General features: G+C 39.1%; 1 protein-coding gene across 4 annotated transcripts in view; it reads right to left on the reverse strand.

The window, feature by feature from the left end:
- The window catches only part of CERT1 (ceramide transporter 1), a 49,705-nt gene that overhangs the window by 5,863 nt on the left and 28,949 nt on the right, over positions 1–14,893 (reverse strand). For 2 of the 4 annotated variants that reach the window (XM_083404021.1, XM_083404022.1), the window contains exons 6-14: positions 14,475–14,558; positions 10,822–10,979; positions 8,815–8,907; positions 7,033–7,119; positions 6,439–6,531; positions 5,828–5,905; positions 2,363–2,458; positions 1,516–1,648; positions 1,342–1,412 (exon numbers count right to left, since the gene is read on the reverse strand). In XM_083404021.1, the coding sequence (XP_083260147.1) occupies positions 1,342–1,412; positions 1,516–1,648; positions 2,363–2,458; positions 5,828–5,905; positions 6,439–6,531; positions 7,033–7,119; positions 8,815–8,907; positions 10,822–10,979; positions 14,475–14,558 (893 nt within the window). The remainder of the gene's footprint in view (positions 1–1,341; positions 1,413–1,515; positions 1,649–2,362; positions 2,459–5,827; positions 5,906–6,438; positions 6,532–7,032; positions 7,120–8,814; positions 8,908–10,821; positions 10,980–14,474; positions 14,559–14,893) is intronic. The other 2 variants (XM_083404023.1, XM_083404024.1) reach the window with 1 other exon arrangement.

Genomic DNA, 14,893 nt, shown 5'->3' on the forward strand with positions numbered 1-14,893 from the left:
AGCTAGTTAAAAATAGTTAAGATACATCAAAACATGTTTAGTTCCAGCATTCAAATACAGTTTGCCCTGACAGCAGTCCAGTGGTCAGCAGTGTTTGCGCCTTAGATTTCAAAGGCCTGTCTGAATACCAAGGGCTTAGCCTACTGGTGGAAGGACAACAAAAAGGGAGCCAATCTAACCATTCTTGGGAGGGAATTCCACAATGTGGCATCAGCTGCCGGAAAAAATGTTCTCTCTTGTGTCTAATGCTGATGGGACCGAGAGAAGTTGCTCAGCCAAGGATCTTAGCATCTGAGCAGGTTTGCATTGGGAGATATGAGCTTCCAGTGTCCTGAGCCCAAGCAATGTAGAGCTTTCTAGGGCATAACCATCACTTTGAATTGTGCCTGGAAATGAACCGGTAGCCAGTAAAGTTGCTTTATCAGGGAAGTAACATGTTAACTGGCCCCAGTCAGCAGTCTGGCCAGAGCATTTTGGACTAGTTGAAGCTTCTAAACACTTTTCAAAGGCAGCCACATGTACAGTGTGTTATAGTGGTCCAACTGGGATGTAACTAAGGCATGCATGCATCACTGTGGCAAGATCTGACATTTCAATAAATGGGTACAGTTGGCACATGGACACTCTCATCCTGTCCAGTTCCCAGCATAGATCATCCACCAAGGTGACCAAAGCTGTCTCCTTTCTATAATGAGGCCTAAAGCCTGACTGGAATGGAGCTGGATAATTGGTTTCATCCTGCAGCTGAGAGGCTGCCACATGCTCTAACACCTTGCCAAGGAATGCAAGATTGGTGACTGGTTGACAATTATACTGTGGGATTCAGAGAGAGTTGTTGGTATTTTTTTGAAAAAGAAGAGGTTTAACCAATGCCTCTTTCAGGCATGGTGGGACTCTGTCTTGATTTAAACAGGCATTTATTCCCCGCCCTTATCCACACCACCAGTCCCCCTCACAACTACTTCTATAAGCCAGGACAGCCAAGGGTCAGAAACACATGTGATAGGCCTCACCCCTCCACAACTTCAGGTTCTGCAAGTTGAAAGGTGTCCATTGTGACTGGACAAATGGGGGCCAAAGGAAAGGGAATAAAAAAAACCCCTTGCCACTAAAGAGCAACAGCAGATATAGAATTTTTCACTGTCTGATCTGGCCTGCTATGAAGAGTTTGGCAATGCTTCAATAGGCTAAACCACACCATAAGGGATTGAATTTTTTTTTTAAACAGCTAGACTGCTTGTTTCCTTTCTTTATAGCGTACATCATTCTTCATAGGATACATGGTACTGTGCAGTCCTATGAAAAAGCTACTGCGTATAAATGCAAAGCCTTAAGCCTTACCTTATGCGTCTGGTAGATTATGATGGCATTATCTGCTAAAGTTTCTACTACATGGAAATTCTCAATGGTTGCTGGAAAGGAAGGAAAAATATAATCAAAACAAACAATTAAGCAAACAGCTAAGATTTCTGTACGCTATCCAGATCAACAGATGCAACTAGCAGGGTGACTTACTTTCCCAATCGTTACGAACATCAACGTTCCAGAAGTAGTGGCAGACCTCATGCCCTGTGACGCCTTTGACTGCATGTGTGGCCTTCAAAGGATCGAGAACAATGCCGTTTTCTTCCACTTCCCTCCTGTACACCTTTGAATAAATGTAAAATGTTTGAGAACATTTGCTTGGTTTCATCCTGGAAACTAAAGGCAGCAATATGAATAACTGTAGGTCCAGGAAGGGTCTGAATTATTTAAATATAAATATCCTGTAATGTTGCCTCTAAATATTAATGTTAAAAAAAGGAACCTGAAGCACAACACAGTGGAGCCTTCCAACCTGGCACCCTCCAGATGTTTTAGACTACATCAGTCCTAGCCAGCACAGCTGTGGAGAGGCAGAACACCAAAAAGAATCAGCAGGATGCATGTGCTCAAATCCAAACCCGGCTTTCAAATTAGCAGGCAGCCTAAGGTATGTTAGCAAACAGGAAGGCAGTAAGGCATACACAAGAGTACTGGGATCCGGTATTATTTGAAATATTCAGTTGAAAATAAGGACTTTGATTACGTGTATTGGGGGGGGGGGGGAATCCAAATGAGGAATGAAATGGTGGTGAGTAGACAACTTTATCAAAAAGGAACAAAACTTGTAGCCTGTCGTTTGCAGAAATATCCAGTTCACATGCCGTTTGCTGTTAAGGAACTGTACCAACTGTAGCCATCTTATAACGTTATCTTTACTTAATTTTTTCCCCAATACTGCCCTTTGATACAAGAAAAATTTCAATCTATTGCATTAGTGCAATAAAACAAATGTTAGTTTACATTTCCAAAATATAAAGCGTTGCAATGTTCTACAAACCTTCATTTCACCTTCTTCAACCACCAGCTGCCAATTAGCATCTCCCCCTACATCCTGTAATGAATAGGTCATGTGGTTCTGCACCATTTCTTCCACCTTCCGAAAAAAAAGAAGAAAAAGAAAAAGCACATTTATGAAAAAATATCAGTCACTGTGTGGATTTGTGGGGGGTACTCAATGAGGCATCAATAGCTGAACGTCTGAAAGAGATGGATTTGGACCAAGGAATTTCTGAAAGCAAGCAAGCACAAGCCACAAAGGATTCAGACAAAGGTGGATCTCCTTCCAAAAATAAGATATTAAGATTTATTTATATCTCAATGTTTCACCTAATGATCTGAGAGTGGGTTACACTTGGGTAAGATACAATGCAGTAACAGAACAGAAGCAAGCAATACAAATGTAAATTAAAAAAAAATCATTACCAGCTATCTCCCTTAATCTGAAATGTATAAAATCACCACTATTAAGAAAAGGCACATTAACCACCTCCCAGTGTCTATACCAGTCTAATCTCAGGGGGGAGGGCATTCCAGAACTGGGGCGTCACTACTGAGAAGGCCCTGCTACAGATACCAGCCAACCAGACCTCCACCAGTGATGGGGCTTCTAATAAGGCTTCCCTGACAGATTTGAATAAACAGGCTGGCTAGTATTGGGATGGACACTCTTTCAGGTAGTTGGGGCCCAAGGCATCCAGGTTTTTATATATCAAAGTCAACACCTTAAATTGGGTTCACTGAGATGAAGGCATCAAATGCAGATGCTTTAGAATTGTTGCTCACAGGCCACATCGACACCTGTGCAGCTGCAGCCCCCGGAGCATCTTGGACAGCCCCAGACAGAGCACAGTGAATTTCTATCTCATACTTCTTGTTTTCTCTTTTAGAGTGCTCTGTTTCATACATAAAGCTAACTCGTTGTCCCCCACATTTATGAAACTAGATTCTGTAAGCCAACAACAAACAATTGTTTCAGATTCTAGTCAGCTGGCAGTAAATAAGCTAAGCCACTGGGTCTGGATGATCAAACAAAGCATTATGTGCAAACCAAGCCAGTCAGTAGTAATGACTCCTAGCCAGGGAGGTTCTCAGCGAGCCCAGTTTGTGTGCGGTGCATGCCCAACTTCCGGCACAACAATGAAAACTCAATTTTGAAGCCCCTATAAATTATGCAGGTTGAACAAATATGAATTGTGCAAGTTGAATTCTTTTTTCATGCAGAATTTGTTCACAATGTTTACTATTTTTTTTAATTTTTATTTTTGCTGAAGTCGTGCAGAATACTGAATCCCTTTCTACAAATACCACCACTCTGGTTTGTGAGATCCTATGCAGGCATCTTCCACATGATTTCAAATATATCCATGTAGCTGTAAGGGTTAAACATTTTTTAAAAACAATCAGCCAAGATTCCTGTGAATTATGTGCCTTTTCTGGGCTCATCCAGAATCACAAAAAAGGACACAGCATTGTCCATATCAGCATTCAAAACTCTTTAGCACCCTGGTCAGTAAATCATATATTCTACTAGTTAACCATCACATATCTTTAGCCTGATTGGGGAAGATGAAGTTTGCTTCGTCAGTCAGAAGTAAAATAAATAAATAATGGAATGGGGCCACCCACTTCCTAGATATCTTTTCACTCCTGCCTTTGTCACCAGACAGAGAAGTATCACAACCAGTGACTGCATGATGACTGTAATAAATTTATGCTGGGCTGTATATTACTTGTCTATATAGTGACAGCTATATAGCGACAACCAAACTTCCATGATACTCTTTCTGGAATGTCAATCTAGTCTTGAAAGCAGATACTAGTCTACTTCTAAATTTTATCCTTTGCTGCATAGCACCTAGAAATTTAGAGGTCACATTCACCAGTTATGTCAAGTGTGACAGCAATAATTCTAGAGACACAGTAAGTGAGAAACAATGGTAGCTGTGCCTATTGAAACAGCCATCAAATTCCAACAATTTATTATTATGTGCAACAGACCAAGCAGAATGACTTTCCCTTACCTCTGCACACTTTAAATGTCCCTCTCAAACTAGTGCATGTTCGTGTGAAGATATCACTACATCACACCGCTTTGAGATATTTTCAATATATTAAGCAGTATAAAATTTAAATAATCTAATCTAATCACTATCTAGCTTACACATTGCATTAACATCTAGAAACTGAAGTTGACAAACAAGATAAAGCAGCCAACTCCCAAAATGACAAAGTCTGAAAACAAGGGTTCACAGAGCGAGGTCCAATTTAACAGTATGCAAGTAATCAGATCCTCCATTCACACACGTAACAGATATTCTGGATCAGTGTTTCTCAAACACTAGTTTGGGCCACTTTGTGGTGGGCTTCAGTGTCTAGTGCCTCTGGCTGTATAAGCGGAAGTACAATGGATAGCACCGTTTTAGTCTACACAGAACACCCAAAATACTTTCCATAACCATTGGTCTAAGAAGGCACATCATCAACAGTTAACAGAGATTTGGTTTGGTCTCCCATATGGCTTGGTTTCTAATATGGAACATGTGGTGCATAATTCTCAATTGAATTCTAACTACAAACCAACTACTATCTAAAAAGAACAGTGAAAAATCTTCAGACTTTTACTAGAACCACTACATAGAATTTAATAAACATTTTACAGCCGTATTCCTTTCTAACTGATGGGAGAAGTCTTCTGCAATTTGGAGCACCTAAAGAAAACTCATTTGCAAAGAAAAAAGCAAGGTTGGACAAGACAGAGGAAGTCAGTATCTTTGAGCCTGCTACAAATATAGTTTGTGTTGATATCCCATTCTAAAGTCAACTGACCACTAGTATATCTCCAACGTGAGGTACTACTTAAGAGATTGAAAATATTCAGTATTGTGCTGTTTCCAAACAAGGGAGAAGATACTAACTGCAGACCTCCCATGGTAAATTTCATTAGGACAGTTTAGGCTTAAGTTGAACTAAATTTACAAATTTAACAATTAGGATTTTCTGAGCACAGATGCTTGGGAAAAGTGGTGCTGCTTAACTTAGAAGCACTGAATTGTTTGCAAATGGAGAATTTAAATACATTTGGGAACATCTTTGGTTTATATACAACAGCAGCTATTTTGAAACCAAATTCCTCTGCATCCTACACAGACCAGGTGTCCTGCTGCTTTTATGGTAAGTTATTCATATCCAGAAAGCAGGATATGAAAAAGCTAACATGTTTAATTTATGTTCCATAAATTAATGCTGCTTCGTTTTCCAGAAGAGGACCTTGGCATGGAGTGCTAAGTGTAGAAACAATGAAACGATAAAAAGTTTTGGAATATGCACTTCCTTTTTATGGGTTCATTTGTAACTTGTTTAAAACAATTACAAATGGGCAATATAACAGGGGAAACAGAGGCAATAAAGAAGATGAAATACAGCATAAAGATATGTAAAGCCACTCTGTGTAATCATACAGTACCTGGGAGCTGAATCTGTGAACATCATCAGAGGCACTGACTAGATCAATGGAAGACATGGAGGAAGAGCGACTATAGGGCTAACAGGGACAGACAAAGAAAAAACCAAGTAATCAGAACAAAAGCACAACAGAGCATTCAGTACCAACTTCCAAGCACAGGATAATGAAGAAAAGGAAGAACAAAAGCATCGTAAGCAGGGAGTACAGCAGCAAATGCTGACTTCATGCACCTATTATGTATTATGCTCCCAACACTGCCCTGTACATAATTCTCTCTCCCTGATGCTAAATGATGATGGTTAGATTTGATGCACAATAAATTTTCACTGGCTCAAAATGCACCATCATCAACAGCGTGCAAAATAAGGGCTTGTGGAAATCTGAAAAAAGAAACTTTCTCCCCAAGTTGTGAATTTTTAAAGCATAATTTCCAAGCACAAAAGTTTAACAGAAGTGTTTCAAGGTCAAGCCAGCTTCCTTCCCTAAAGTTAAAAGCAATTTCAAGGACCTATTAGGAACAGCAATGGATTACATCACAAGCAATTAATTCTAGTTACATTGGAATACAGCAAAATGATTTCCCATCAAGGAGAGCCTAGGAAACATCTTACCTTTGGGACAAATCTGTGAGTCCCCACACCAGAAAATGCATCACCAGGTGGCAATGATGATGGCCAGTGTAATCTGACCTTTTCACTCTGGGACTAAAATAACAAGGTATAATTATTAGTTTGTAATTTTGGACGTATCGTGAACCACAGAAATGCTAAAAATTATTATCTATCTATGGCAGGCACGACATGGCACTCCAGCCCGTAAGTTAAGAATGCAAAGCCTTAAAGATAATGGCCGTGCTGCAAACAGACAGCAATTGTCTCTTGTCTGTAATATTAACAAAACAGAAAAGTTACAATGCAGGGAGCTTAGTAAACTGACCTAAGTTCACTCTGCTCATAATAAAAGTACTGCAGCACATTCACATGTATAGACAGCAGAATACTACTATGAATATTTGCTCTGAGCACATATTTTTACATAATAAAGTGAGGTTCTAAAATAAATGAACTGAAATGTTATATTGGCTGCATGAACCCACAGACAAGGTTATACTTCTGACAAGAGCGTAATATGTGATCGTAAAGGGGCTTAATTAAACTCCACTGTGGCATACATGCTCTTCACTTAATTAGATAAACATCCATTACCTGTTCTTCGATTTTGTCTTGCCTATCAAGAGCAGCTTCTACAGCATCAAAGAATTCTTCTTCATTAATCAGACTGTTGGGACCTTCCTATAACAAACACGAGTAAAGGTCGATAGCAGGTACAAAATGACATTTTTAAATAAACCAAATGCACTCAAAGTTCTTCATTAGGGAAAAAGTATTTCATTAAAAATGCTCATGTAAAAAGCTGTTTAGACAGTTCAAAATAAAAATAAAACAACTGCGTCAACTTTCTACAGATCTGTTTAAATATTAAGCATAAAAGGTAATGATATATAGTATAGACCTTTTTCGTATTTATAATAAGGTGGCAAGAACATGGGATTCTATTACTGTCTTCCCATGTTAAGGTAGTAGTTCAAGCTGCTTGTTAAGCAAGAGAACTACCATACAGGGATCACAAGACTAGATCTAGAAGAGCACTGGCAACCACAATTTTAAGAGGACACAGACCTAAGAGTAAAGGACAAGGAACAGTAAACATCAAGGATACTGGAAGGGAGAAAATGCCATTAAGCAAGCAAATATCAAATGCAAACTGGTGGTGATGTGTTAGAAATTCTGAAGTCCAGAACTTCTGTTTCTCGGCTGGCATTATTTGATATCAATTCACGCTGTGCATCTTGTATAGTCAAGTGTCACAGAAGCTAAAATCTCCACTACTGAAATAAATGGTTCTTAAAGAGCTCAGCCTTGACTGGATGGCACCAGGGGCGCTTTGAGGGGCCATATCTCATTTCTGAGCAATGTCCTCCTACTCCCACAAAGGTTTGGAGTGCCTGTATCTGCTGCAGTCTCTGCTACCATCTTTATTCACATAACTGCTGGGGAATAAAGTTCATAAGCAGCATGAAGCAGTTGGGCTAGTTTTGCATCTCTTACTCCTCGTGCATTTTAATACAATATATGTCTGGCACTACCCACACTCTGGAGTTTGACACACACATTCCCCAGTCCTCTTTCTTACACAGCAGCGTAAGGAACTGAAGGAGTTGCAGTACCAAGAGCAAATCTGAATAATGCTTAAGCACATACATGGAAAGTTGGGCTGTTCATAAAAGTACATGTCCTAAGTAATGAGAACAGAATCCTGATTTAAGATGGACAATCCTAAGCTCTCTTACTATTCTAGCTAAGGGTTTATATGCAAGATTTTAGTTGTAAAAACCTTTACACTATAACAAACGTTCTTCAAACTCTCTGGAGTCGACTTCTTAGTCGTATTTGTTATCACCACATGACTGGGAAGTACTTGGTTCATCTGCATAGTATAAATGAATAATTACAATGCTTTCAACCGCCGCCACTTCTTTCAAACAAGCTTTATAGTATATACATGTCTGATAAAATGGACAGGTGGGGTCTTTTGCATTCCACATTCTTTGAAACTGGGTTCATAATCTGGAAAAGCTACAAATGTTTCAGTCTCCTTATATTTAATGAGACTTAGAATGAGAAATAGAACAATGGATTGCATTGGGGATACGCCCTTACGATTATTCACCGATTAAAAAGTAAGGGAAAGGTTTTAGCAAGAAGTGTATTTAAGCTACTGTGCTTTCAAATCTACTAAGTCACAACCCTTTCTTGATGCGCAGGAAGTCTGCACTGAAACCTTGCTTCCAGGTATTCATGGTCCAGGGTAAATATTGAAAAAAGATAAATATTTGAACTTCATTGCCTGGTATTCTAAGATTTCCCTCAGGACTACCTTATGCTTATGACCTAGGGACAGAGCTACCGTGTATCACCAGTTCCTACCTCATAATCTGGCCCACCGAAATGAGACTTTTTTTTAAGTTCTGTCATAGCATTTTTGTAGGCTTCTTCTATTCTCCTCCTTTTTTCAATTTCCTGTAAGAATACACACAAGGGCAAAAGTTTATTTCTAATCTCATATTGGAACAAGAATTGAACACTGTGATAGCACCTTCATAAATTGCTATATTGCATCACAAGATGCAGAGGCATAACAAACTGTTGGGTTATTGCAAATGATAAGAGGAATAGGCAACAAAAAAAAGGTCTCAAGATGAAAGCTATTGGAGCAACTGGAATTTTAGCCTTTAACTAAAATACCAGATAGCAATTGAAAACAAAACACATTTTGAGAGGCTACGTTCACCTTGATCAACTTCCGCCCGGAAACCTATGTCTCCACTGTGAAGGATGTGTGGATCCAGACTTGGCCTCCGCAGTCACTTACGGAATCATTGTTAATAACTGTGTTTCAATTAGCAATAATCGTGCCTCGGATTAACCTCATTGGCTACAATACTGCCACTGGTTACTGGTTACTGCCACTGTTACTGGTTTAGAGTTCAACAGATGGACAACACTAGGCTACCAAAAAAATGTCTGATTGAGCTCTCAAATGGATTACCCCTTAAAAACTGGGTACATCATGCTGCCCAACTGATGGGCAAATATGATCTCTCAGTGACTGAGATTAAAGAACTCCCCTTATATTCACAGAAAAATATTTTTAAATGAACCATAAGGGCAGTGGCAACTAAAAACGATCTAAACTCTATGTGCACATCTACATGCGCCCCATTGTATTTTAAACTTAGAGAGGTCAATGAACACATATCTTATTTTAATGAATTGACTTTTGCACAGCTCCGAAAAGCTTTTACAGAGCTACGACTAAATACAATAAGCTCTGCTTATAGAGATGGGAGACATAGAGGCATACCAAAAAACGAACGTGTTTGCATTAGGGGATGTTCTGAAGTAGAGGACCTTACGCATTATATCTTGCACTGTCCGTTATATAATGATGCAAGAAAAAGTTTTTTTGGTACCTATAATGACAGGGTCCCCTGGCCAGAACCCCCTTGATATGATGTTATATCTCCTTGCAGACACAGATAAGTATGTGACCTGGCGGGTAGCACTTTTTGCAACTGCTGCTAGGAAAATTAGAGCAAATTATATAGCCAAGGTAGCCATTAACTGTAAAGGAGATGAATTTATTTGATCCTATCTATCTACCTCAGGCTATGCTCTATCTTTGTCACCAAACTCTGAGTATAAATTGCACACTGTTTTAATTGATATTGTTTTTAACATTAGTGACCATGTGATGATTTTAGCTTATGACTTTTATTGTTTAATGTTTTTATTTGTACATTGGGGTACTTTTATAGCTTTGTTTAGAGTACGTAATGTTTTAATAATATAAATGTTTTAAATCTTTTTTTACCAATTCAGTATATTTTCTTTTAATTGTCAAATAATTCTGTGTACATTGCGGCAGCCTTTGGCTATGTGCAATAAATCTGACTGACTGACTGACTGTTAATAACTGTGTTTATGGAAGACAATCTAACTCAGCTACGAGTGATCGCCAAAGAAGAAGACTTTCACCCCAGGACACAGAGTTAAAACATACTGCAGAGTTATGTAGCACTACTCACAAACAAGCAATATGGCTAACACAGGGCATGAGGAAAATTAGCACAATTTTTTTTTAAAGAAGCTTAATCCTGTTTAAAGCTTCTTAAACACCAAATTGTAAGAAGCACACTTCAAACATACAACACTAACAGATTGCAATCAGGTCTGCGGATGGAGAACCAACAAGCAACATGTGATATTTGCTAGATAACATGGCTACAATAGATGGAAGTGCTGGCATTTTAAACCATTTTGTCGAAAACAACCTTAAGGTACATAACTGCATGTAAACACAAGTTACCACCCTTAATTTAGCTGAAGCCGAAGCCACGCCATTTAACCCTTCAAAAGGCAGTGAAATCTTACCTTATCCAATCTTTTCTGCCAGCTTTCTTCACGTTTTACCATTAGCTCAATACAATGGGAAAGCGTAGCAAGGATTCCAGCAGTCGTTGCCTTGAAAGTTATAGCTTCCCCTTTAAAGTCAATGCCATTTATTCCTTTGGGCGTTACATGTGGAAACACTAAAACAAACAGATTAGAGATTTATCAGTACAAACCGTGCTTTGCTCAAATGCATGTTACCTCATAAAGCATTTACTGCATGCTTGGCTTGTGTGCAGTTTAAACCATTAGAGTTCACCTATTTGGAAAGCATAGAGGAAACTCAACAGGAGAAATGTCCTTCTTCAGCTACATCTTTAGTGTACTGTATTCTCTCAGTTCTTCTGTGCCGTATAGCAGCATTAAAAGGGAAAAAAGCCATGTGGGTGGCAGAAGTGGTAATACTCTTGTAACAATACCACCAATTTGACAGCTCGATTAAAACAGAACTACCTTAAAGCCTAGCAGATGTAGCATTTAAAAACCAATAATTAACGTGCACTCGAATCTTGTCGTGACCTGTGAAAAATGCCCTCAGAAAAAGTGTTCAGGTTTCTAAAGATGTCCTCTGAAGTGGAAGGACACTTTCTGAATATACCTCAACAAATGAATTCTCCTTAGTTACAGTGATTTCGAATACCGCATCAGCCATCTGTTGCTAAGCTTGTTTAAATTAAAAAAAGTGATCTATTTAAAAGTATATGAGAGAGAATGTTATAAAAATACATCAACATATATTAACTGTGGCAAAACATATTGTTCAAATCATGCGTTGACACACTAAGACTGGAGCTGGCTGCATTTAGGAATGGCATGGTCCAATATATGGCATACTCAGAGCATCAACCACATCCAAATCAGATGTACAATCTAAATCAGTAATCTAATTGGTAACTGAAACTAGCCCCTTTCAGGGCTGGAGTTCAGTATTTAAAAGTTGCTCCAAAGGCTTCACATACATTTGCAGCGAGTACCAGAGCTACTCGGTTGTTGCCAGCACTATCAGAAACAGTGGGGAGGTGGGGAGTGGAGGCGGAAAGATAAGGTCACCTAGCAAGTTTATAGCTGAGACAAGGTCTGAAGCAGAGATTTTTCCAGCCCATGCTGTAAGAGCTATCATAGGGTGAACTGCTAATGGCAGCTTCTGAAATTTAGTGGATAGACCTTGGGTCAAAAGAATCTGCTCCGATAAAAGCTGACACATTCAGCCTTCCCCCTGCCCAGGGATCAAGGTAACATTCCAGACTTGCCATTACTTGACAAAGAGAAGTGGTGGCATTGACAATTTCAGCTCAGTCTGTTCCATTCAAGGAATGCACATGAAACAGCCAAAATGTCCGCTCACCTACTGTCGCTTTTGGAGTCATCTTAAGGGATCAAAACCATTTTAAAAATGAAAAGAGATACAAAAAAAGCATAATCTTTCAGAGGATGCTGCTTCAAGTCCTCTTGCAGCTTATATTTTTTCAGACACATTACTGAAAGCTTTTGCTTTATACAAGAGGCTTAAATCAATATTAACAAACAGAAAATAATAATAATAATAATAAATAAGCTACAGAAAGTGCCACACAGGAAGAATCAAGACGACTATGCACAGAATAGTCGTGTCTTCATAATCACTCAATCTTCGAAAGCTAAAATGAAGGATAGCAGTTCACAAACCTCATCATTCCAACTCTCCCTCCCCCACTAGTCAAGTACACTTCTACAGCTCTGGATATTTTTTTTAAAATGGAAAAGAGATTAAAAATTAGTCATTACTCTGTTTTTTATTTATCTATTTAATTATTTGTACACAGAAGTAGTATTAGTTTTTTCTGTGACCATATGCTAGTAAAATTTGTCCTGGGTCACAAGATCCCTTTGTGCCCACATACAGAACGGGTTTCCTGCCCTTTGGTATATCTGCTGTTTAGCTGTGATTCCTGTATTGCAGGGGGTTGGACTAGATGACCCTCTGGTCCCCTTCCAACTCTACAGTTCTGGGATTCTATGTGAAGTTGCGTCTGAAAAACCACTGAAGAGGGAAGCCAAGGCAAAGTGGCAGCTCCGTGGTAACATTCTGCATCAAAGTCTTCATATAAAGATCCATGAAGGGCAGGCATAAGCAAACTTGGCCCTCCAGATGTTTTGGGACTACAACTCCCATCTTCCCTAGCTAACAGGACCAGTGGTCAGGGATGATGGAAGTTGTAGTCCCAAAACACCTGGAGGGCCGAGTTTGCCTATGCCTGATGAAGAGGGACCCCAGAGAAATTGCTCTTCAGGTATAAATTTAGAAAACCTGTTTTCAGCCTGGCTCCAGTGAAAACCTGCAGCCCAACACCTGGTTGGCCACCAATCCCATAATCACAGACTACTGGCATGCTGGCTTGGTCTGATGGGAGTTGAAGCCTATCAGCATCTGAAGGGCCACATTTCCCTCATCTGTACAATTCCGTGAGCAGCCTAGCTCTTGCCCCTCTTTTAGAACAGAACACAGTAGCTCAGTTGGTTAGAGCATGGTGCTGATACTGCCAAAGCTGCAGGTTTGATTCCTGCATGGGACAGCTGCATGTTTCTGCATTGCAAGGGGGTTGGATCCTCAGGGTCCCTTCCAACCCTACAATTATAGGATTCTATACATGTTTGCATAAATTCTCAACACATCATCTTGTGGTGGAAGTAGTAAGATAAAGGTTTTTACATCTTTTCAGGCAAGGAAACACAACCAAGTACAAGATCAGTAGTCAGAAAGAAAGCAAACTAACCCCCGCCCCCCCGAACACGTGTCTAAGTAGTTTAAAATACCTGTCATATTTCATGACAAGATGTACGTGTAGTTTACAATGCTAATGAACAGAAAAAAGGAGAGTTCAAAGTGACAGCTGAAGATGCCCACCTAAACATAATTGTGCACAATCAACTGGGATGAGGCAACTTTTATTTAAATCTGATCACATGGGAATTAGTCACTATCTATTTTCAAATTAAAGAGATACAGCCAATGGGGAGGTATTTCAAGTTAGAAATAAAACTTTGTGATTGTTAACTAGTTTTATAGAGAAGATCCTTCCCCCACAGTTCTACAGAAGGCTAACCTAGGAGATGCAACTGAAGGTTGGTTAAACTACAAATCAGTACATATATTTTATTAGTGGAACACATAATTTATTAGCAGAGCACATTTATTGAAACTCTGAAGAATTTTTGAACTCTGTAGCTGCAATATATGCCAACTTACCTGGGTGTAAGTGCCAGTGAACTTACTAAGATTTACTTCTAAGAAACCCGAAAACGGGAGGGTAGGAGGTCAAGGGAGGTGTAGGGAAAAGGTTTAAATATTTAAAAATATAATGTTTTAAGGAAAAGGACAAAAACAGCAATGAATGTCATTCCTGTGTTATGTACGGATATTGCTTATTAATCTGTTGATTTGTTTTGTTTGTTCTTTTTGTTTTTGATCTTTTTCTTCTTTCTTAAGAGAAACTCAATAAAAAGAATAAAAAAAAAAAGATTTACTTCTAAGAAGACATGCATAGGGTTCCATTGTAAGTCTCTAAAGAACAGTTATTTTGTGGCTAATTTGCTTCAGGATCACTGTTCTTATATCTTTAGAACATTTTGACAACCATACATTTAAGCGTACTCACATTTTTCCTTACTTCCATTACTATTGTGCAAAAAATCCCCATCAGAGCGTGTTGTAGGGAAATCATCTTCATCATCTTCTACCACTACAACAAAGAGAAGCATTGATTACTACTGGGCCTTGGAGGAAATTGAAAGAGCAGTAGAAAAATAATTTGCCAGTGCAGTCGTATCTGGAGAGTCAACGAGACATACTCTACTACTACTACTACTCTTATGTGTGTATAATTTCAGTGTAAAATTTCAGTGTACACTGCAACATGGTCATAAATTATTATTTTTTTATCATGTACAAGCAACAGGAAGTTAAGGCTAGCAGGGATCCAAATGCTGGGGACACTGGTGGTTCAGCCACACTGAGGGCTATTCTGACACATCTGTTCAGTAAAACAATTGAGGTGATATTTCATCATGTGCTCTG

The sequence above is a fragment of the Podarcis tiliguerta genome (assembly GCF_965153285.1).
Source record: "Podarcis tiliguerta genome assembly, chromosome: 11".
NCBI classification, from domain to species: Eukaryota; Metazoa; Chordata; class Lepidosauria; order Squamata; family Lacertidae; genus Podarcis; species Podarcis tiliguerta.